The following is a 26,478-nucleotide window of genomic DNA, read 5'->3' as shown; positions in this document are numbered from 1 at the left end:
TTTTCCCAATTTTTCGGTGTATTTCGTCGTCGAGTTTATATATTAACAAAATATATACGAGAATGTTTGACATAGTGAAATAATTATAAACGAGATATGTAAACATTAACTATTAAAAAATAAAAAAGTAATGATTTTTAATATTTTAAGGTGCGTTAATATGTATTATCTACGAATGATCAAAATATGTCTCGTATATTAAATATATTATAGATATATGTAAATGTATACAAAAAAATATTTTTGTATACTATGTATAGGTACAAATTCCTGTTTGAGCAGAAGAAAAGTTGAGAAAACGAGTCTCGAGATATTGCATACTGTGGTGGTTTGGTGATTATTCCGCAAAAAATGATCTCACAAACGTCACTAAAATCTCGATCATGGAACATTTGCACTCGAAAATTCCATTAATCGAGAATCACCCATGCGAACTATGCAAGTTTTAGTTTACCTAATTTCTTTAGTTATTATTTTTTTTCTTTTCTTTTCTGTTATATTTTTGACCATTATGGCGCATTAGGAATTCCTGTAATGCTACAATGGTCCAAACTTTAAATAAATAAATACTAACGAAAACTCGAGTTCCAGATATTCCGTATTCGCGATTTTCGTGGCAACGAATGTTGTGTGCACGATTGCAATGTGCGCAATAATCCGTTTACCATACTATGTGTACAGCGACGGTTTATCATACATTGAAAATAAGCGCGCGTGTGAGGCCTCCGAATGTTGGGGGGCCCGAAATGGGCCTTTGTTACCAAAATTTACAACTTACAAATTATTATCATTGTCTATAATACGTTAAATGAAATTAATACATATTTTAAAATAGTACTTATTTTATTCCAAAAACTATTAGTGTTTTAAGTAAATAAATATAGTAAAAATTAAAATGCATTCGGTGGCCCCCCAATTAATTGATCCGCCACTGAATGTACAAACTCCTTTTTAAGCAGATGAATCCAAAATTGCGGTGGCCTTTAAGACTCGATAAATAAATTTGTACCAGGAAAACATTCCAGGTTGGGATGTTCTCCTGGTACGAATGAGATTTACTCATACACGCCTCTACCCCCACTCCTAATCATAGAGATTGTACACTTAGTCATTATCATATTTTGAGTTCATTTTTCGAGTCTTCATCAACTCAAAGTTTGTGTCGTAAGGTGGACCCGAAAAATTGAGATATTGCAAGTTGGTAAAACAGAGCGCACCGCATATATATTTACTATGTGTACAACTTTATATGTTTGAGGATATTTTATTGTGATAAAATAAGATGTATAATAACGTCAAAATATATTTCATTTGTCATTGTGAGATGGTCGCGTTTTGCGTTTTTATGTTATGTTATCTGAGACGTTCGACGTTGCGTATGTTCATTTGAACCGTTCGAATTGGGCCGATCAAGGTGCGCTTGCATAAATAGGGATATCGTCATACAATTACTCAATTTTAATTCAGTGTTTGGCGCGGTCGTTTCCAAGTTGTCGTTTTCGGAGAACCGTTCGATTCAGAATCACTTATTATGCGACGCGGTGTATTTTAAAAGTTGAGGTTATCCTGACGAAACATCTCCATTTGACTATGCCGAGTGGTCAATGAATGAAGTCAGGACATTAGGCGGCCTAGAATCGCTGCCAAATTATTCACATCGTTACGAAATTGTATCGTATGCGAAACCAAAACACGAGACGACTCATTTGAGGTTATGTTGTGATATTGTTAAGCCAGTTATGCACGAATGTAAATAGAATTTTTTATTATTTTTATCAAGCACGGTTTACATTGTTGATAAATTGAAATTATTTTTTCCGATGGAAAAAATAAACAAATGATAAACATTTCAAAATCTAACAAAGTAGACTAACCCAATTTTATTCGATGAAATTATGTAAATCAATATTAATTGAACTAAAATGAATATTGCACGAAATGATAAATGTAAATACGATGATGTGTTGTATATAAATTGATGAATATTATTATTTTTTTTTTATTATTTTTTATTATTTTTATTTTATTTCATACCAGGAAGGCATTACAGGTAAACCCCAATGCGTCTTCCTGGCCAAATTACAAACAATACAGCATTTTTTATTATATACATAAGTCGCTAAATTTCGAGACACTGACTTAAACTCGACAATTAACGAGACATCTATGAATTGTACATACATTTTTATTGTAATATTTACATTAATCATACTCAAATAGTGGTGACATAGTGGGTAGGAAGGATTTTTAGCCAATTTTTAATCGGGAATCGTTTCAACAATGAAATCAGAGAAAATTGGCAAACTCTGATAGGAAACGATCAACCAGGAGTCACAAATCCTGGTCTGACCAGCAGCATTACAGATATACTCAGAAAAATTCTTTTCATTCGAGGTCAGCTCAAGGGATCGAACTCGGCGCCTCTCAGTGTTAAGCAGAAGCTTAACGACCGAGCCACGCTGCTGGCTGTGTATATAAATTATTATTATAAATGTGTATGTATATAAATTGATGAATATTATAAATGTGTATGTATATATGTATGTATTTAAAATTTAAAATGTGCGTTTACAATAAGGAGACATTTTTTTTTTATAAATACTTTCAAGTTACATAAAGAATTAATTTTCTTTAACGTTCTTATAAAATTTTGCACAACTGGTTAAAATTATTCTTAACGATTAGCAAACATTTTAAAGTTTTAACATTCAATATTGCGTTTTATCACTGAACCGCATATTGTTCATCAAAGAAAAATTTCCCAATATTTTTGTAGGAGACGTCATTTTCGCTGAAGGTTTTGTATATTTAAATTCATCTATTAGATAAAAAAAGTTTTCTGGTTTTATCTCATGACTTACCAGGACAGATACTCAAAAAAGGTTAGCGTATGTATACTAGAAGTTGTCGAGTGTCCACCACTAAAGTGTCCCTACTTCCCAGTTTATTGAAATGAGGCATTTTTCGCAAATCTTTCAACCCTAATGTTTCTCAAATCGAAAACTACCAAGGGATTAAAAGATCAACTTGATTGATATTCAAGTACATACAAAATAATGTATAAGAAACGATAATATTCGAAAGGAATGCGATACATATGTGGATTGAGAATAATATACGTAGTATATTAGGAACTTCAACATGGTAAACGGAATATTCCGCAAAAAGTGATCTCGCACAAGTCACTAAAATCTCGATCTCGAAACATCTGACACTCCAGTTCTTGTTAGTACAATATTTTGGGTGGTTAACTTTCGATTGATGGAGTTTTTGAGTGCCAGATGTTCCGCGATCGAGATTTTAGTGACTTGCGCGAGATCAATTTTTGCGGAATAATCATCGAACCCTTCAACATATACTAATATTTAAAACGTTTATGTCTTTATACGACTCGCTGTTCGTACAGACATCACACCGACAACGCCTATGCGCAGTCTGTTTACTGACATCACGGTGATATTGCGCAGTTTTTGCACCAAGTGCACGAATACGTGCACCTGGTTACTAGTCAAATGATTTTCCTTCCATGGATTCACCTCAGGTTAACAAGTTGTTGCTAAGCAATATTTTGGGAGCGGTTAGCGCGAGCGCAATTCTGACAGCTGGCGGCGCCAAATGTCACATTCAAAAATAGCAACGGTTAACCCCATGGATGCCAGAATAATGAATTATGAAGTAATTAACGCCAGACAAAAAATCACAATTATGTTGGTTTGAAAGCAAAATTAAAACACGAAGACAATCTCTATTTCACATACCAAGCAGCATTCAACTTGAATAGAAAGAAATTTTATATTGTAAATTTTACTGAATCCAAATATTTACATTTTGTTATTTAATATTGTTTGTATATATGTAGTATGTAAATGACACAATAATTATCAAGACTTTTTATTTTTTCTTTAAAGACCCGTTTCAAATGTATGATGTGAATATGATAACAAGAGGCATTGTCAGGGTTAAACAGATGTTTCCTCTGAATATAAACACACTTACAAAATATTATTAATATTCTAAACGCCATACAACACGAAATCGTGCGTTTGATTCTTCTAACGAAAACAATCTTACGATTCAGTGAGATGTTTTTGGAGAGTTAGTTATGGTAATGTGAACGAACGTAAGTGAACGATTTTTTTCTGTAATACTTTATAGCTATTGAAGTATTCTTAATGCATATTCATAAATCGTTAGAGCTCGTGTGGGGTTTAAATGTCACTTTTGACACATATTCACAAGGTGTCACAATTTCAAGAATGTCACGCGAAAATTTGGTACCGTTTACGGGTAAAACGCCAACAACACGCCGTTAACCCTTATCGCGCCCATCTAGACATTCCCTAGTCGCAATACGGCACTGCGTTCTACCGAGTGTTATTGGAGAATTTAAATTTTTTTACATACGTACAATATTTAAAAAAAAATCGTGACTCGCGTGCTTTAGTATCAGGACTTAATAACCGTTGAGCCTCGTATTTTATCGCTGAAAAATGAGACTGTTCATATCGGCTTAAATATTCTGAAATCTGGATTGAACGAGCGGATATTGTTATCACAAGCTTATTTTATTTTGTGGTTTTCGCTCTATAGCACAGAAATTCTTAATTTAATTGCGTGAAATGGGTATTATATCTCGGCTTGTTTTATACTTAAATTTCACACGAAAAGGTTAAATTTCATACCTATTATTTCAAGTACGTATTATTTTTCGATTGTCAACTGCGGCACTGCAGGCGCTGCAACACCCCCAGAAAAATATGCGAAAAAATCGCATTTCAATACACTTACAACTTGTGAATATAATCAAAATAAAAAAAAATTGCATACACATTATTAATGAGTATGTCAAATATATAAATGCAATGTTTTTCGTAATTTTTCTGGGGGTGTTGCATCGCCTGTAGCGCCGCAGTTCCAGGCACGAGTCGCCACTGGTTAGGTTTATTTTTGACTATTCATAGTTTTTTCGTATCGAGGCACCACAAAATGGGAAGGTTTAAGTGTAATGTGTAAGGTATGGATGCGGTCGATGTATTCTTTTCGCACAAAAAGAGTTTCACTATTGTCAATAATAATATATATTAAAAAAGGACGCGATGTATGTTTGTGAGTATGTGTGGTGCATCGACAAGTATGGAGATTTAAAAAAAAAAGAAGTAAATTTTAGAATACCAGAAGTATACATTATGCATAGGGGTGTGGCGTGACGACCGATCGTGTCGAGGAGAAGCGGGGAAGTGGAGGGGTGTGGAATGTCTGACATGTGCTCCTGATATTGAGAACCTGACTTGGAACGGGTGACGTCAGCGTACACACATACACACACATTCTTCCATCATTTCGAACGGGTGAACGGGTTGTATCGGTGAGCGTGTAATGCGCTACATTATAATTGCCCTACATTATATTTATATATAAAATATAACTTTATTTTAATTCATGTATCAATTCCTTTCCGAAACCACCCGTTGAAATCAACGGGCACAACACAAGTTTCTTATAAAAACCATGCTTTTGTGCTTTCTTGTTATGAACACTAATGGAGCGGTGTATTGATGTTCAATGATTTGAATAATTAAGATTTCTTTGGACATTTTGACTGGTCGAATTAATTACAATAAAAATGTGGGTGGCAAACTTTTCGAAATTAATTATGGCAATCTGCCAATACCGTATGTGTTGTGATGATAAGACGGGCGTAAAAAACAAAATTAAGCCGATAATATTCTATAAAAATGTACATAATCAACGTGTGATTAGCGAACGTATTAAATATTGGGTACCCATTGTCTGAATGCTACAGTGATTTTGATAACATGGAAAAGTTTGACCTATTCAAAATACCGTCAGTAATATACATAAATACATAAAGCCTATGTGATAAATACTTCAAAGCTATAAAAATAATATGATAATATCTATCATAAGCGATAAATCTTCGGCCGAATCTCATAACAGGAGTGATCACATTAAGCGGCGCTTTCGCTATCCCGAATCTTTGTCTGACTCAACTCGACACTGGATGAGAGAATTGTACAGAAATAATTTGGCCCACAATTTCGGTTTAAAAATACTTAACGCGCAGACATTTGCGCTCGCCACGACCCGAAATCACCACATTTTGCACGACCGGACAAAAAAGTGTTAAAACGTAATATTTATGTTTATTAAGAAAAAAAAAAAAAAGATTCCACTCGCCCATAAGTTTCCTGAACTCGCGTCAAACGCATGCCAAGATTTGTTTGGGGATACAGGAAAAATACTGAGTGGTATTTTGAACCCGACAGAGGATTCAAATTCGCGGATTGCCTAAGAAACGCGATGACAGGTGACGCTCACGCAAAATGCAATTCAAACAAGAGTTATCAACGTTCCGGGTTTAATCGAAACAATATGCTTTTTACAGTCGCCCAGTTTATTAGCTTATTAAAGTTGGAGTTCTATGTCTTCTAGGTTTTAAAACAATAAATATGGCACATGCGTTCGCGTGTATATGTAAAATAACCAGACGCCAACGTCTAATCAAAACATACAAATGAAGATTCCCGCATTTCGATAGACACTCGTTGGCCGTGGCGCGCTGATTCGGCGACCATGATTCGGTTGAATGAAATTTCAAACGTGGAAATCGATAATTTAAAATGTCAATACAAATATTGGGAATACAACACATTTTAATATGAATATTTTTAGTGATTGATTTAGAGAAATGTTATAATAATAGAAGTGGCTTTAGGCGTTATATTGTTGTCAAGTGACGATTGTCCGCAGACAATCCTAAATAATTTTAGCATCAGTCGTATTTGATGCTTGGTGGTCGACGTATGTCCGATAAAAACTTCTCTGGGCAAGGGTAACGGACAAGTGCATCGTTAAAAATTGCACGATGCATTCAAAAACATAATTAACAACATGGGATACATTTTTATAAGTAAATTGATCATTTAAGTAATATATTATTTAATTAACTTCGTATAAGATACGATATTGCGTACAATATTGCGTAGTTATGGAAACGGTACGCGTGTATTGAAACAAAAAATGTATTCCAAAGGACGCTTCTATTATTATAACATTTCTCTGGATTGATTGCCATATGTTAGAGGAGAAAAAAAACAAAACACAATCGTTATTTAATATTAATCAAAAATGATTTGAAATAAAAGAAAAGTAATAAAAAACACGACTTTAAAACGAATGTTTTAAATTGTTTTCCACGAAGCCAAATTTTTATCTTTATTATCTAAATAAATTATATAGTGTATATAGTATATATCATTTAGCGAAAATTCCTTTATCTTTTGGAACGGATAGAAAATACATGCATTACATAATTGCATGCTCAAGGCTTTTGAAACTTTAATTTAATAGAGCTGATAGTAGACTTTTCAGATTGGAAATCATATTGTAAATTGAGTCCACTGTCTCAAATAGACGTCTAAATGTTTCTTTCGTGCAACTTCGTGGCAATTCACCACATGAGCCGTTATATTTGAAAGTGGCGGAAGTCCAATTTTAGTTCTAAAAACATTCTTTGGCTTAATTCACAAATTGTTAGCACTTACATATTTTAATTCGATATGTCCAGAATCTCGGAGAAGCAGAATAAACGTATTACAGACCACCAGTATTTTGAAATATTGTTAAACACAAAACGTTATATTTAATGTTTTGTGTATGCAATCTGGCTCGTCAAAATGAAATAGCTATTTTCGATACGCCTACTGTGTAGTAACTGAAAACTATGGTTTTTGCCTTTTTTTTATTAACATCGCAATTTAACTCAGTTAAATCTAATATATGTATAATTTCGAAAGAGACTTTGTATATATGCATATATGTAATTCTAGTATAATAATATATGCATATTGGTTGGTTCGTAAACAACACATTCGATTTAATTTTTTTTCGATTCAAAGGAATCGAAAGCCTGGGGGGCGAAGTTCCGACGTGTGCTGGAGGCGAAGTCGCCGGGAGGGTCGCCGGATTCTGGTATACATACAATTTCTAAAGTGACTTAGTATATATGTTTGTTTGTTCGTGACAGTCAATTTAATAAAAAAACAAATGAGTATTTAAATAAATATATACAAAATAAAACTATTCAGATAAATTTAATAAAATGTTTACTATTAGATTATTCATGTTTATATTGCAAACACCGAGCGAAGCCGAGTAAAACCACTAGTTTATAATAATATTAAAATATGTAGTAAATCAAATGAATTTCAATAACAATATCGTTGAAGTGTAAAATTTTTAAAATATGAGTAATAAAATGGTCAATTTAACTGATAAAAAAAATAGATAAACATTGATATCTAATGTCAGGGTCGTATTAATGACAGTCCAGTACATTCATATTTAATTTTCAATAGTGTTTTTATTTCACGAAGATATTTTTACCAAGTATTATATATTCGGCTGGCTTTGAATATTAAGGTTTGCTATCTAGTTTGAAATTGTTTCAGTGGCCAATAATTATATAAGAAATGTAAGAAACAACTGATGAAGCAGTCGTTGCAAATTCGCTACTAGGATACATGAAATAATGATGCAACGAATTTAACGGAGACGTAACTCACACATACATATACAGATACATACATACATAGGTTTTTCAGACTATTCCTGAATCTAGTTCGATCGAGCGAGTCTCTGTATATATTCGCGTATTAAACGCCCACGTTTTCTTTTTCCGTTCGTGGAAATTATTTGAATAATTGCTCGAAAAAGTCGACCCGCCCCTTTCATCCTTCCTCTTCAGCTATCTAAGGAGTATTTTTTTTTATTTATTTTAGGTAACTTATGCGAGAAAATTTTCCGTTCGCAAATGCAATTTTCAGGAAGTAGCGCTCGCTTGAAAAGCAATAGTCGAATCCAATTAACTTTTGTATTTTATAAAATCGTCATTTTGTTTTGAATATATATTTAAAATGATAAACTACTAGAAGTAGTAAATAATTATTTATATTTAGGTCAAATAATTTACATGTTGGTAGTAAGGAAGAAGAAATAAATGATCGTATGAAATTAGGATGGAGTGCATTTGGACGAATGAATGTTGTTTTTAAATCAAAAATGCTACTCTGCCTGAAGAAAAAGATCTTCGATCAATGCGTTTTGCCAGTGATGATGTATGGATGCGAAACTTGGACATTGATCGCCAAGATGCTACACAAAGTCCAATGCACTCAAAAAAGTATGGAACGCTGTATGTTTGGCATAACGAGGAAAGATAGGAAACTGAATAAGTGGGTGAGAAGTATGACAAGAGTAGTGGATAGAGTGAAGAGATTGAAGTGGCAATGGGTGGGCTACGTGGCTGGAAGAATGAAAGAAGGGTGGACAAAAGAAGTACTAGAGTGGTACCCGAGTGAATGCAAAAGGGTAAAAGGAAGACCACAGAGAAGATTGGTATACGAAATTAGGAAAATTTGTGGGGTGAGATAGATGAGAGTTGGGTAAAACAGAGACGAGCGGAAGCGTGTTGGAGAGGCCTTCATCCAGCAGTGGATGGTGAGCGGCTTGCAGATGATGATGATGTATTTATAATATCACCACCTAAGATTATCTAAGAATGTTCGTTCTGAATTCAAACAATTGAATATGACTACCACTTTCTTTACTATAAACGGGTTACGAATCTTAAAAATAGTTTTTATTAGTACAAGTTGTGGGTCAAGCTCTACTTGAGTCTACTCGGACACACAGACGACTTTTGAAAGCTTTGCTTCTTGAAATAAAAGGAAACTCCGTCTCATAACATCACTATTAAAACTACTCTTGATGTTCCAATTTAAAAATACATCTCTATATCTATATATACATATTACATATAACGCAACATTCGTCCGAGTTTCTAAAGTAACGCGAAAGCGGGTAAACCGATTTTAATGCGGTTTTAGGAAGGTATTTTTCAATGATTTGTACCCATGTCAAAATGAATCAATGAGAGCAAGACTGTTAGTTACTCAAGCCAACAAATTAAATTTAATAAAGTAATGTCAATCTATCCAATACTTCAGAGTAAAGTAATATTAATTTGACTTCAATGCCGACTGACGAATTTCTGATTCATTATTCAAAGTCTTAATCATCAGCTATGCACGAAACAAAGCAGTGTTAAATTGTATCGAAAATATGTATGAGCATGAGAAAATTTTAATGCAATGAATTTCCTCGCATATTTAAAGAGTTTAACCACCGTATCGTTGAAAGATTAGTTTTGTAAAACCGCATAAACAGAATTTTGACCAGCACCCAGTCACGATTTTTTCTTAGAAGAAGCTTATCTTAATTATTTGTAAGGGACATTGATGGTTAAAATTAGTAGTTTTGATTGAAATTGCAGTGGTTTTAAACGTTGGTGTATAATTTTACTTATATATAATACATATAATGGTTGGGTTGGGGGAGGTCTGGAGACGCTTCACCTTCCCATCCAAGCTGTCCTGTAGTCTTAACCAGAGATTTGAATTAGATTTCGAAGCAAGGTGTTAGCTTGGGATTTTCGCCTGGAGCTAGAGCGGAGCATGTAAAATTTTAAATAGTTACTTCAGTGCTCTACAATATTTAAACAAATAATGGAATAATGTAATACCAGACGAATTAACGGCATATCGCATACAAAGACGATTTAAATCAATATTTAAGTTTCAACGCGTCTAAAGAAGCATTAAAAATGCAATAACGAGTTTCTTCCTGTTGCATGTTTCACGTCTGCTTCGAAACGTTGACACTTGTTGCAGTCGCTTTGGCTGTGGTGTTAAAACAACCGATGAACCGTTAAAATTTAATTAAATCGAGGTCTGGAGTATTGTCATCAATACAAGAGAGGAATTTGAAATATTAATGCTACTATAGCGTGTCTTCTACACAAGTGTTTCTACAGTATGCGCTCTACCTAGTGTTTTTATCTCACGAAGGCCCACAATAAAATTTCTATTGGGTAGATTAGAAACAAATACGTCCCTTTTACTATTGCAAATCGTATGGTAAAATACGCTGTCGTGAGGTAAATACGCTACATTCGAAATTAATTCACCCACGATATCAAAGTTGGTTTACGATTCAATTAAAAATGTAATATGTATTTACATTTTTATAAATTGTATATTTTAACAACTATGCTATCAAACGTGACGAAGTTTTATTACTAAACTTATAACAACACAATTTCATTGTGTTCCGCTGAAAATAAACTCTGTTTTATTGTATGAATTTTATCATTTTTATGGCGCTTTTTTGACCTTATTTTTAGTTATGGCTAGACATCGGATGGCCATCAGGGCAATGGAAAATAACAATAACAAAATTCAGTGTTCAAAGTAAGAGAGCAAAAAAAAGGTTTTTATATAAAGTTAACAATAGCAAAACAATCTTACCAATATTACCGTCCTATGATAATTTATTGTTTTAAAATTTTACATAATTGTCGATACAAATCGAGAATCTTTTTCAAACAAAGAACCAAATAGGGAATGTCCTTTGCCACCAACCACTCCAATCGATTTTATCGACTTGTTTACATTTTTTTCAAAATTTTTATTTCATAAATCTCTTTTTCGAAAATAGTTTCGGTTTTTATACTATTTTTAAGTATTGAGTATTTGTTTAAAAAAAATTAGAATGTGACGAATTTAAAAATAGATGCGACGAAAGTTTCCCATTAATTTCATCGATGAAAATTTTAAATTCGCATTTTTCGCTCCGGTCTAATGTGTACATTTAATTATGTCTTAATCGTATTTCATTCTAATGAATATGAATTTTGAAATATTTTTTTAATATCAGTGAATATTTTTAAATTGTCAGAATATGGTTTTAGAGATCATTGTGTTGTATAAAAATTGTGTATTTTCTCAGTTATTCAATTTAAATGAATTTATCTGATTTTTTGAAATTTTAAAATAAAATGGATTTGAAATATAAATAACAAAAGACAAATATCCCTTAAATCTTGAAAAAAAATTTCAGGCAGGAATTTTATCATGACCGTAAAAACTATTTATTGATACAATAGTTGGTCCGCTGTAGGAAGACACTTCGGAAAAACGTACATGCTATCTCTTTCACCGCCTCTCGACCAATAACATTTCGTGTAAACAATAGAACATTGTACGTACGAAATGCTATTGGTCGAGATGGGGTGAAAGGTACAGCATGTGAGTTTTACCTAAGTGTCTAGTCAAATTCTACAGCGGATGGGCTTTAAGTATTTGCGTTTATATTATATAGAGTGAAAAATTTCATTAAATACATAATGGTAACGAAATTTATGTCGAAACTTTACTCATACATATGTGTACATATATTGAACGCATCCATGTTAACAATACGTACACATATAACAATACGTATAACAAAATTAAGATCTATTTATATTTCAAATGCCGTATTTTATTATGCTACTAGCTGAACCCGGCATGCGTTGCAATGCCACAATAACGCATGCAATTCCGGTTCCCGTTCTCATTCCCGTTCCCGTTTTCGTTCCCGTTCCCATTTGTCGGAAAAACGCGAGCAGCGAATACATTTGAAATTATTGCGTTGCAATGAAACTCATTCCCGTTTTTGGGTGATTTTTTTTTCACAGTAATCTTCTTGGACATGCATACAACAAATCCTGAAAGTTCAATCGTAATCGGTTCAGTGGTTTAGGAACCTATACGAGACACACAGACAGACATTCAATTTTATATATATGTATATAGAAGAGCTGCATGCGGCTCTCAAGCCGCCAGTTCCTGGCCACTGCTCTAAAACACAACAAAAAATATCGTTTTTGGCCAAGATTGCTTTAAAAGTTATTGTACCTACATATATGTAAAACGTTTGCTGGCAGATTGTATGCGCGCTAGTAGTACACATTTCAGTAGTAGATCGCACGCCATGGTGTCTTGGTCTTAACTACCCTTTTCATGATTTACATACCGGTTAATTTTCGGCCTTGAATCTATTGTAGCCATCGCCGAAAAGGCAATTTAGCACCGAAGCCGTGTAAACGAACGTTTTATATAATATAAAACGATATTTCGGTTCTCACAGGTTCTACAGATGGCGAGTGGTTAAGGCGACAGCTCATGCGAAACGGTTAGGGTTCGTATCGCGACGGTGGTTCCCACACTTCACATTGTCCCACAGTCTCTTGCTCATTATTGCTACTACTACTACTACTACTACTTCTACCTGCTAAAAAGACGTCGATGGTGATGATGATGATGATGATGAGGACGTTGGGCCGAACTATGATGTTATGTACACATAAATTATACGACGTTAACTATAGTTTTCACGCGTCTTCTGTAAGAATAGAAATGGTGTTGGTTTCCCTAAAGTGGATATAATCTACGTTTAAAATCCGTCACACTATTTAGTACTTTAATGCGGGTCTTAACGCTACAACGCACTTCCGATTGATTCATTGGTTATATCAGTTGGATTAAATTACATAGCTACGTGGGTAAACGTTAATTGTGTTTTAAATATGAAGAACTAATTGTGTGTATAATAGTTTAGCAAAGGCAATTTTGTGAATCGTTTTTTAGGCAACGTATGCATGTATAAACATATGTACATACATAGATATAACGTATTGACTATATATATATATAATTATTTAATATTTTATAAGTTTTATCAATGTATTCATGAAATTCAAAATAAGAAAAAAAACGTTATTTTGTTCATTTGTTTATAATAAATGTATGTAAATTTTATTGCAGTGAGTGTTCATTTGTTTCTATATACATATATATTTGTAAGAATTTTCATTCAAACAAATTAAAGATACATGAAACGAATTCAGCTGATCTTTTTTTATTTTCTCGATATTTAATGTGTATAATAATTATAGTGATTTTAAGTAATAAAAAAATTTCGAACAAAGTTCGACAACAGGAAGTAGAACTTTTGTCTTGTGTAAAGTAGAACATTTGTACACAATTTGTATCGAAAATAGTCTCATAACCGGTATGTGTGAACGTGTATGTATGTTTAATTATCGAATCTTGTTTTTTGACCTGCTTATATTCCTCAAATACAATAAAGTCATGGGTTGGTCACATCCGATTTTTTTTTAATTTAATTAGTTAATATAAGTACATATTTTTAAGTTTTTTAGGTATATTTTAAATTGTATATCTGCCTACATTTCAACAACAATATTATAAGATTGATTTGTGTATGATTTAGAAGTCGAATGTGAATATAATTATTGATTTTTATTAGCGCGTTTGCATCGGTTTGAAACATCGTTAGCAAATATAAAATTTCACGCTTTTTTACTATTTTAAAAGGTCTTAAACACGCTCATCGTACACGTACGCAACGTACTCATATTTAATTAATGTAATTTTAATATTTATCAACGTTTAAAAATGTCCTTTTGGCACGCGAACTTTTTATAATGAGCTTTTTTCTCTTCAGATGCTTTTCCTCTACGCGTGTTTATTTTTACAATACATCATTCCGGTCGTATTTCAAAACGAAAGATTACGAAATAATAATTTTGCACAAAATAACGTTTGTACATTTATTTACTCGGAAAATGCGGAAAACACTAGACTTTGTATGTCGCGAAGTGAATGGCGTCCGCACGGTGCGCGCCCCTAAACTTTACTGACTAAAAAGCTCTGTCAAAGCTACGCCTCTCAAAGTGTGGGTGACGTTTACGAGCCCCTTCTACACACACACGGGCGTATAAATAGTTTGATACTCATCGCAATGTATAATTACGAGATACTGAACAGGTTGACCGGAGTCATCCTCTTATTTGAAATCGATGATGTTATATTATATGTGGCCGAAGAGACGTGCTACAAATGCTTTACGTACATACGTCGGAAAATTTAATATTTATTTGTTTATTATTTACATATATACCAGGAAGGCCTTACAGGTAACCCCCGTGCGCCTTCCTGGCTAATTACAAACATTTTTTTTATTATACAAGTCGCTGAATTACGAGACACTGAAAAACTCGCAAATTAATGAGACATCTATGAATTTTACATAAATTTTATTGTACATTAATCGATCTCAAATAGCGGTGACATAGTAGGTAGGAAGGATATTTAGCCAATTTTACCGGGAACCGTTTCAACAATGAAATCAGAGAAAATTGCCAAACTCTGATAGGAAACGATCGACTTGGAGTCACAAATATCCCGGTCTAACCAGCAGCACTACAGATATACTCGGCTAGGTCAGCTCATGGGATCAAACCCAGCACCTCTCGACGCTAAGCAGAAGCTTAACGACCGAGCTATGCTGCTGGCATCATGTCGATTGATCTCGGTATGAATTTGTCAATAAATATGACAAATTTTGATATTTTTTGATAAATTTTGTATTTTGTTTTTGTTTTTTCGATTGTTCGAGACTTTATATTGATTTTGTATTCCATATGAAGACGACACTGATAAAATGTTGAATGCAATTTTGCCTTGTTTTTTATCTTCTCGAATATCACAGTGTAAATTTAAAAATAATAAAAATAATTTACGAAATTAATGAACCTTTGGATATATGATACTAATTGAAGTTTTATAGTAGTTTCAACCTCTACCGTAAATCAACAAGTATTACACATATGTATATAGTAAAAGGTGCAAAACAGTAGTTATTCTTTACTAAATTTTAAATTTTTCACTATGATGTCTCTTAAATGGTTCCCGGAAAGATGCACTAAATTGCACTGAATAGTAGCGCAGTTTCGAGAAGTCCTAATTTTCAAAGGCGCTCAAAAAGAACTTACGCAATAGAAATTCACAAAACAAGGTTCAACAAAATTCACACCTTCGGATAACATACAACTACCCCTTTGATGCCTTTTTGCGTAATTATATTGCGTTAGTTCTCCTTAAGCATCTTTGAAAGTTTCGATGTCTCGAGAGTGCAACTACATACATCGAGTGCATTTTTCTGGTCACCCTCTTAAATGTAGCAGAAAAATCTGAATGGCTTCAACCTAATATTAAATATCACATATTCAATTGTACATTGTCAAAGTTATTGATGCTCTACACTTTCTTGATTACATACATGTATGTGTTAATCAAAGATTGACAGTGAAGTTTATGATAAGTAATTTTCATTCTGTATTTTAATAGATTTAAAGATAATATGATATTGTTGCTATTTAAATAGACCTCATTGGTTTTTAAAACTATAAATTTGGCAAAAATTAAAATGGTTCGTTTTTTTTTTAAATAGATCCTTAACTTTTATAAAAATTAATTCATAATTGTGCACTACGTAATTATGTAGATAAAAGTACCATGTAAAAAAAAAGTTTTTTATAAACACACCTCTTCTATAATTTGTATATAAAATTATTATTTTGAATGAAAATACCAATAATTTTATTTTACTACCGCCATCTATGTTTAAAACTAAAAACTGGATAGACGTCAAGCACTTTTCAGAAATTCAAATTTCAAACGCGTCTTGCACGATGTTTTTGCACCATTGTAATGGCGGAGGATCCATTTACTTATATTGATGACCAAAATGAGCAAAATGGCGAAGTATGAAAACAATCGGATAAGAGGCAAATTTTTTCCTGAATTGTAATCGTAAGTGAAACGTAAAGGAGGTATGTAATAATAAAAATGAATGGTCATTATCATTCATTTTTATCATTAATGTTTTAAGTATTTTTTGACAAACGGAGATTAGTCAAGCAGCTAAGATTAAGCAGAGATTGATAATATAATTTACTGACCAAATGAAATGAATTTACTAATCAAACAAATACAGGCATATACATTTGAATACTACAAATTTTCTCTATCTTGAAAACAGTGCTTCTATTTTTATGCAAATTTTCCTTAATATGTGTATGTATGTATATGTATGTATATACATATGTACATTTTCCTCAAATTTATAGTGAAATAATCATGGAATTCTTAAGAACTAAGTTAAATTAAATTCATTTGAATTACATAAATGCATTGTTCGTTAATTAGTTTTTTTTTTTGTGTATTTTTTTGAATTTAAATTTTGATAGTGATCAAATGAATCAAATAAAAATTTTAAATAAATATAATTTTATTGTGCTTTATATTTTATAACATGGTTGTATTCAAATTTAAATTTATGATGTATGTTTTTATATATATATGTATATAATAATGTGATGGTGAATGGCTTCAAAAGAAAATATTTGAGAATTTTGTTTTTTGCAGTTTTAATTTATTTTTTTTATCATTACACGAAATTTCGAAGGAACTTTTTTACGAAACATTTCTATTTTCAAATATTTTAATATGATTTCAATTTTTTAGAATCATCTGAAGGAATTTAAATTACACTAAATACTTTTAAATGATTGGTTTATAGTCTGAACCCTTTTAATTTTTTTGGATATAAATACCTTTATTAAGGAATTAATTTACAACGAAAGTGTTACATATTCATATATGTTTACTAAATAATCTATTTCATCCCGAATATATTACTTTGATCCTGATTATAGGATTTTATTTCGAAATTTCGATTTTATCCCAGTGAATAATATGACCCAAATGTATTGACCGTGCATTTAAAGTACTGGACTCGGAGCGTGTTACTTGACGATTAAATGTAACCTTCATGGAAATTAATTTTAAATTCTCAATTTCAAGAATTTTTTCGAAAAACATATTTTTGGAAATTTTACAACACTGTATACGTAATTAAATATATATTTATTCAAATATTTTGCATCAAATCGAAATTAAATTGGTTTTATTAATGGTAAATTAAAAATAATTAAATTTTGTAACGGCACGCTTGGTCTATTGTGGTGGTCTGACAATGCAGCTAGAACGAGACGCAAGATTATTCCCATCGGTCAGATGCGTGAGTGTGAAAGAGACAGAAATAATCAACATCCGTCACAGGTGCTCAATTGTGCAACGAAACCCCTTACATTCGTTAGGGAAGCGAAACCATTTAATTTTTTAGAACCGAGTTCATCACCTTTTTTCAATGTAATCATTCAATCCTTGGTATAAGACAACAACTATTTTTTTTATTTAATTTGGGCATTAAATCAATAATAAAAACGGTAACAAAGTTTATGAAATTTATCATTTCTACGTATTTAAAGGTCAAAATATTTTTAAACAATTTGATGATTCGTCATCTTCTCAACCGTAACCACAGTTTAATCATCCAACCAGAAAATGTCGTACAATTTTCTAATATTATAAGTACATACATACATATATTGTAAACAATAAACATCAACATTTATGAGTCAATTTATTCCACACTTTTATTTTTTATTTTTATTTTATTAAACAACTTGTGTTTGTACCCGGCTTCGCTCGGTATTTGTAATATAAACAGCTTAAACATGGCAAAATAAATCTAATAGTAAACATTCATTTGTTCTTTTATTCAATTTATTTTAATCGAAAAAATGTCGATATCGTCGCCATAGAAACTTTGATTTGTTGTCGATGTTCCCAACAAACCTAACAATTACATACATCGTTACAAAGTCTCTTTCGAAATTATACATTATATTAGATAATTTCATGTATTTTCCACAATTAAAATTGGCTACCTACCTACTATGTCACCACTATTTGAGATTGATTAATGTACAATAAAATTTATGTACAATTCATAGATGTCTCGTTATTTTGCGAATTTTTCAGTGTCTCGTAATTCAGCGACTTGTATAAAAAAAAAATGCTGCAATGTTTGTTTTTGGCCAGGAAGGCGCATTGGGGTTATCTGTAAGGCCTTTCTGGAATATATGTAAAAAATAAATAGAAATAATAAATAAAATTAATAGCTATTTTAGATAGTATTTTAAAATAATAGCTATTTTGTTAAAAAAAACTGTGAAGGGCGAAAACACACAGCACGGAACGTGGCACGTGGAACGTCGACAAGTTCTCCTACATTTCTTCAAATATGGTATACACCGTTATCGATCACTATCAAGCAAGGATAAATACAAGGATACAATTTTACCGAAAACTTTCCAGGGGATCATTTTGGGCCGGTGCGTGCTGGGCGTTCCATGAATATGTGCAAGACATGGCCCATTTTTGTCGCACTTTTAAAACTAAAAAAATCTAAATCTAAAACAACCATGTGCCACGTTCATCACTGTGTGTTTTCACCCATAATGTTTCGTGTACACGTAGTAAATAAATAAAAAAAATGGTTTTGTAAAACCCATATACTGAAAAGCATGGTAAAAAACGATGATGGAATTTTTTTACTAAAGTGGGGGCCTCAAATTTCAAATGCGCTTTTGGGCCCCCATTTACTTGATCCGCCACTGCCTCTACGGCAGACAAATTGTTCTGCCGTAGAGTATTAATTAAATTAATATATTATCGGTACACTTATAGTTTGCCAATAGATTTCTTCGTTCATGGGCACCTTAGATGTGCATGAAAACTATATCAGATTGAAATGCATTATCATTTGAAATGAAATCATTATTTAAATGCAGTTTTTCACAGCCCTAATTTTTTACAGGTATCTATATATAGGTTGCAATGTGTACTTAATAATTAATGTAGATCTAAAAACGAAAAAAAAAACTCTTTGTTCTCTGCATAGTCTGGTAGAAGATAGTGGTCGGCAATTCTATTATACGAACTAATTTTATTTTATATATATTTAAGTGCAAGTTTCGATTAAATCGCTAGAGGTGCTCACGCAATTTGAAGAATTCGATTATAGTTTACTTTTAAAGAGGGTTAAGTGGGGATAGGGTACGCCCCTAACCCAAGGGTGTTTAAGCTCTAATGAAGACTTCGTCCTGGTGAAAGGCGTGACGACACGCGAAGGGCGTTCACACCTAAACAAACAAATTTATTTCATGAAATATATACGATATGTGTGTGTGTATAAATAAATATTAGAACTCTTGAGAATTAATCGAAATATATGTTCATATGTTTACCCAAAAATAGGCTATAAACTAACTAGAAGTAGTTTTTAACTTTATTGTTTTAGTGATATTCTCTGTTCGGTGCCCTCTCGCGTATGCACGCTTTAATGGTGTGTTAACAGAGTATCAATAAAACGATAAAGTTAATCTTACTTTATAATTAAAGGTGTGTTTATTCTTACAGCAGCAATGTCTGATATGAACGTTCATATGTTGCTCAAATTACAGTGGATTGTACTATATATATTTAATAAATTAAATTGTTATACATACATGCGCTTAAATTAAATCGACATATACATATAACAATAGCGGATGCTTAAAATGCACCCATTGGTCAGAATGCATCGTCGTTGCTCTAATTGGTCAAAGATTTTAGTCCATGTGGACCACTTCACGATGATTGGCTGTCCGCCTTGTTCGCGTGTATTTATTTTATTAAATATCTCTAGGTACAACGTGTACTCCTGGTATTCTAAAATTTGTTTTTTTGAAATCTCCATACTTGTCGACGCATCCGTCACATCCCAACATGCCCACAAACATAAATATATCGCGTCCGTTTATGTATATATGGGTACTTTTAATATAATATATTCCTACTGATTGGCGTGATATATCTACTGATATTATGGTTCGATGATTACTGGTCACAAAATACTCATCTCACAAAGTCACTAACATCTCTATAACCATCCATCATTTATTTATTTATTTATAGTAGTTTTGGACCATTGTGGCTTTACAGGAAGAACCTAATGAGCCACAATGGCCTACATTACATTGGCCTATATAATAATATACCCACCCAATCCAATCATTTTTTTATCCAATTTAATCAGTAACAAAAAAGAAAAAGTTTATTTAATATCAGGAGCTAAAAACGTATGTATGTATGTATGTATATTCACAATTTTGATCAAATGATTTTACAAAAACTGAAAATCATAGTCTATACATACATACATACATATAATGTATATACTATTTCAATAATATTTATACATATATGTACACACCTTAAAATTTTGATATTCATCTTAATTATTTAATTTTCAGATATCGTGGCATATTTGGTATACAATCTGAAAGTTCACAATGAATAATTTCCTCATCATCATATGATACTTAGGTTTAATAAGCAGTCTAAGCTAAAATATACATATATTGCTGGTAATTACAAGATTTTTTATTACATAAAATTTGAGACTTCAGTATTATAATTATGTGTGATCAAATTTTATATGCATATAGACATTTTATATTCAAAAGATATTATATATATTATATTATATATATTATAATATGTGTGTAATTTTTATGTATAAATGAATACACATATTTAAACTGTTTTGCCTGCCAAATAAATAATAAAACGCATATAACGTAATCTAAATAATCCTACATAATCTTTATTGTCTATAAAACTATTATCTTGGAATTAATAAGTAATTTAATTGTTTTGAGATTGATTGCGTTATTGTTGAAATATTCAAATATACATATGTATGTATGTGTAATTAATCCCTTTACTTTATAACACCAATGAAAGGCTCATGCACGTTCTATAGGTACATCCAGTTGCACCAGATAATTACTACAATAAATCATGATAAAAATATGAATTGGACAAATGTTTGGTGTATCTTTTTAAAATTGTATTTGTTTGTCTGATTACATATTCATTAGTGCTCGCGATTAAGTATTGACCGTACGTATGCTGGTTGTTCGAAGATTAGTTCCAAAATGGAAGATTCAAAAATCGAACCAAAAGGTATACAATCATTTTTTTCTCTCATAAAACTGTAACTACATACATTTCCAGTTTGAAATTATTTGATTTTTTTCTATCGTATAGAAGTGGACGAAAAAGAATATTTAAAAGATGATGCAATACAGCGATCCATGGGTAGTTTTGGAAAGTATCAAATGCTGCTGGTACTTGCTTACTTCCCTTGTAAAATACCCACCTCCCTTCATCCTCTGGGTATTGTGTTTTTGGCACCACCCGTGAAATATATATGCATGGATGGTACAGACAATATAACCGAAGGCGTTATGGGCAAATGCCCATGTGAAAATCCTATATACGATAACAGCATATTCCAGGAAACGATGATAACTACGTGGGATTTGATTTGTGAGAAAGAATGGATGGTCAGTTTTAACCAGACTTTGTTCATGCTTGGTATATTGGTTGGGAGTATAGTGTTTGGGGCCTTATCTGATAGGTATGTATATTAATATTTTGTTTTATCGAAAGTGTTGTAGTGTAATAAGCTTTTTTTAGTACAACAATAAAAAATACATCTGTAATTGAAATATAATTCGATATCTTTGTATACAAATTATATATACGGTGCATTTTTTGTAGAAGAAAAGGTGCCGGAACCGGCAATTAAAAAAAAAAATTCATTCCAATACCTTCAATACAGCATCAAATCTTTATTTATTTATTAAATAGCAAATTGCTAATGAACTATTTACAATTAACAATATACAATACATATGAAGAGTGTTTTTGGTAATGGTGAATGATTCATCGATTATAAATGAAATTATATTATTATATTGAACGATTTCTTTTTCCATATCTTTAAGGTTGTGGATATTTGCAGGTACTATATCTGCGAATTATTTATTGGCTATTTGCAGGTACTATTTCTGCGACAGGCGCAAAACTTTCTACGCATGCGCGTGAACTGTCACTGTCAGCGTGTTTACTGTTAAAATTTTGTTTTAAACCTCTTAAAATTTAGTTAGAACTCGTAAAGTGACGTAGAGTAAAAAATATAATCCAAATTAGTTAATATTATTAATTTTTAGAAAATTATTATCATATACAACGTATAATACCTACATAAAAGTACAAGCCGTGAACTAGCTAAATGATATAAATCTATTGTAATAACGTGCGAAATTTATTTGCGTCATGTATAATTAACGATTTATTAAACAAGTCTATCTTTTAATTTAGATTTAAAATTATTAAATGTAAGAAATTATTAAGTTCACGCGCATGCGCAGAAGGCTTTGCGCCTGTTGCAGATATAGTACCTTCAAATTGCCAATAATTCGCAGATATAGTACCTGCAAATAGCCAATAATTTGCAGATATAGTACCTGCAAATAGCCACAACCTATCTTTAACCATTACAATAGATGTTAGTTTGCCATTCTGGTGCATTTTATCACAAAAGAAGCACTGTATACATTTATATCTTACTTTTTTTGAATACATCTTATTTAAATAAAATATGTATTTTAAACATACCAATGAATCTATAATTCGTCTTTTACAGATACGGAAGAAGGATTCCTTTTATAGGTGCTGTTGCTTTAGAATTAGTTGCCGGTGTGACGTCAAGTTTCATTCCCGAATTTTGGTCTTTCTCTGTGCTTCGTTTTTTCATTGGAACTACTATTGGAGGAATATTGATTGTGAGTTTTGTTTTACTTATGGAGTTTACTGGCAAACAGTACAGAGAGCTGGCTTCCAGTTTGACTCAACTGCCGTTCAACGCGGGATACGTGCTGCTTCCAATACTGGGCTACTATTTTAGAACATGGCAGCATTTACAATTTCTATTTTCCATATCGGCTGTCGGATTGATATTCATATTTTGGTTTTTGCCTGAATCACCGAGATGGCTTCTCACAGTCGGCAGAACGGACGAGGCTATAGCTGTGATCACAAAAGTAGCCATAATGTATGACATATTGTTTATTTTTTAAATAATTTTCAAGTTCGTTGTTGTAATATAACATAATTATTTCATACAGGAATAATCGACCGACGGAAGATATAGCAAATAATGTTAAATTATATCAAAGAGAAAAAGCATGTGAAACTGTGCAAAAAGGAAACATATTGGATTTGTTCAGAACGCCAAACATTCGCAAAAATATAATTTGCATGGCGATCAACTGGGTAGTGTGTAGTTTTGGATTCTTCGGCGTATCTCAGTATATTGGACAATTGAACGGGAACATTTTCATCAACATATCCATATCAGCAGCTCTGAATGTAATTGCAACATTTGTCATATTTTTAATGACAAAGTATATGAAGAGACGGTCAGCTCTATTGGTGTTGAATATTGGTACTACCATTTGCCTATTTACTATAGCTGTTATACCAGAATCGGGTGCGGTAGCAAAGGTTGTTCTAGCATGTATAGGAAATCTTGGAATGTTTGTGGCTTTCATAGTAGTTTACCTTTATGCAACGGAATTGTTTCCTACTGTAATAAGGAATGTTGCCATTGGTGTGTGTTCGATGATGGCCAGAGTGGGTTCCATGGTTGCACCGTTTGTGATAACTTTGTCATCGACAGCTGTGTGGTTGCCTCCAGTTATATTTGGAATTGCACCTCTAATAGCCGCTGGTTTGTGTTTGTTGCTGCCTGAATCAAAAGGATGCGATTTGATGAACACTCTCGATGAAGGGGAAAATTTTAACAAAAAACCGAAAAATGGAGACATAGAGTGTACATTGTTGAAGACTTAATAAATGAATATTTTTAGCTACATTAAAATAAAAAATTTTAGATTTTTGTCCACAAAATGTTTTAGTATTAGTTTTTCAAAAGAAACATAGATGTCTATAGTTTTATCTTATTTATCACAAGTGCCAGTTTATATTTAATAGAGAACGTAAAGATTGATTTTAATATTTGACTTTTGCTCTACATATGTGTTTATTATCATTGTATTGATAATTTTAATGTGAGAAACATCTTATTTATTTTATTTCGAAACTAGAATATGGTCATTGGCTTATGTATAGCTATGTACATGAATGTTGAATAATTTTTTATGATGTTTTTCTGTATTTGTATTGAGCGTAAGGGAATTGGAAAGAGCATGTCACAGTATTTTATTTATATTTTTAAGCTAAATACAAGGCTGCGGAGTTGAAGTTGTAGTCGTGAAGTCCCGATGTCCTGACATTTTGGCTGAAGCCGGAGATATTAAAAATTGAACGAGTCTGACTTCAAAAATGAGAAATCATGAACAATATTGATTCTATTTATTAAACATACATTTGTTTAATTGTTTTTTAACAAAAATTTCAAATTTTTGTTTTTCAATTGTTCTATTATTTTTTTTTTCATGACGTTAAAATATTTAGGTTATGCATTTATTTATGTGTACGTACATTGTTTATGTGTATTTTACTATATATTACATTATCAGAATATCAAATTCAGGTCACAAAACATTGATAAATCAAAATCTTACAAAAATTCTAGTTAAATACATATGTAGTTGTTATATATTTATTCACTGTGTCGAAAAAATACTAGATTTGCTTTTATACTGGTTTAATTTTAGTATTGTAGTTTTAATGGATTTTAGGATCAATTTTAATTTCATACTATGAAATATGCATATACATATGAACATATCTATTTATGTATCTTTATGGACCAAATATTGAATTATCAAATTACATTCCAATTATATATTTTTAAATGTAAAAATGTTATTGAGAACACACTTCATTATATTTTTTGCCTCAACTTCGATTTATTTGAACTTACATAGTATGAACTCACTGATTACTTATTGACAGATAATAGAAAATAAAACCAAAATCATTTCGTATTGTAATTAATTTTAATATGACATTAAATTATTATACATTCAGTGTAAAAAAGCAGTAATATATTATATGTATAATATACAAATATTTCAATATATGATAATCATTTTATTGTTTGTTGTTTGTTTTATCTATGATCAAAAGCGATTAAAAAAAATCTATTGTTTCATTATGTCATTAGCAGGCGCCATCCGTTTTCTTTGTAAAGCCTGCAAATAGTAATAAAAAATATAAGTATGTATGTAATAATTTATATTTAAATGTTACAAATATATTTTATATTGAAAGTAATTGTAGTTTACTTGATTTCTCTCTACAATTAGTTGCATCCATGTCACAATTATTTGAGAAAGTTTTTGTTTCGCCTGTAGAGCTGACTCCACATATTGGCTGATAAATCAATGGGCAGAAGAGTGGACAGTTAGTTTCAGCTGTGACGTAAGTCGATACCAAAAAGATGCCTAAAATTGGGGAATAAATTGAATTTTACAAGAATTGTAAATCAAAATGCAGTATAATTATTAAATAAAAGAAAGATTCTTAAATATTTTGAAATATACAATGATTAAATGCTTACAAAAAAAGAATACAAATGTTGTCTTCATATTGATTCAGCGTACAGAACAGTACTGACTTAGCAATGATCAATATAGATGTTTTTATACTGACAATTACTACCGATTGTGTATGTGTAATGTAAAGGTTATTAAAAATATATCAAACGTGATAATTTTTTTCTACACAAAACATTGTTTCATCAACTTGTAATGAATATTTCAAATAAAAAATTCGGGTGTATGTACTTTATCTATGTATTTGAGGACTTTATCTACATATGTATTTGAGGAATATAAGTAAGTTACAACACATAATTCGATATTGAACCGTACAGACAGATTACGAAATACTAATAACTATGACAGCGATACAAATTGAGCGCAAATGTATGGAAACTTGC

At 31.7% G+C, this 26,478-nt stretch overlaps 3 protein-coding genes across 3 annotated transcripts in view; 1 reads left to right on the top strand and 2 right to left on the bottom strand.

The window, feature by feature from the left end:
• The window catches only part of LOC143909185 (hemicentin-1-like), a 55,893-nt gene extending 41,269 nt beyond the window's left edge, over positions 1-14,624 (bottom strand). The window contains exon 1 of the mRNA XM_077427088.1: positions 14,570-14,624. The gene's annotated coding sequence lies outside the window, so the exon portion shown is untranslated. The remainder of the gene's footprint in view (positions 1-14,569) is intronic.
• Positions 1,351-25,729, top strand: LOC143909531 (organic cation transporter-like protein). The gene is made up of 6 exons (XM_077427565.1): positions 1,351-1,414; positions 20,972-21,085; positions 21,602-21,686; positions 21,771-22,143; positions 23,215-23,622; positions 23,696-25,729. Exons 3-6 carry the CDS (start codon positions 21,659-21,661, stop codon positions 24,420-24,422), a joined length of 1,536 nt encoding a protein of 511 aa, XP_077283691.1. The 5' UTR covers positions 1,351-1,414; positions 20,972-21,085; positions 21,602-21,658; the 3' UTR covers positions 24,423-25,729.
• Positions 25,596-26,213, bottom strand: LOC143909541 (vasotab-TY1-like). The gene is made up of 3 exons (XM_077427579.1): positions 26,098-26,213; positions 25,823-25,981; positions 25,596-25,729 (listed from the first exon to the last, which is right to left on the bottom strand). Exons 1-3 carry the CDS (start codon positions 26,123-26,125, stop codon positions 25,698-25,700), a joined length of 219 nt encoding a protein of 72 aa, XP_077283705.1. The 5' UTR covers positions 26,126-26,213; the 3' UTR covers positions 25,596-25,697.
• Between the last annotated feature and the right edge of the window lie 265 nt (positions 26,214-26,478).

The sequence above is a fragment of the Arctopsyche grandis genome, chromosome 3 (assembly GCF_051622035.1).
Source record: "Arctopsyche grandis isolate Sample6627 chromosome 3, ASM5162203v2, whole genome shotgun sequence".
NCBI lineage: Eukaryota > Metazoa > Arthropoda > Insecta > Trichoptera > Hydropsychidae > Arctopsyche > Arctopsyche grandis.
The sequence above is the reverse complement of the archived record's forward strand: the minus strand, read 5'-3'. Positions and strand labels throughout refer to the sequence as shown.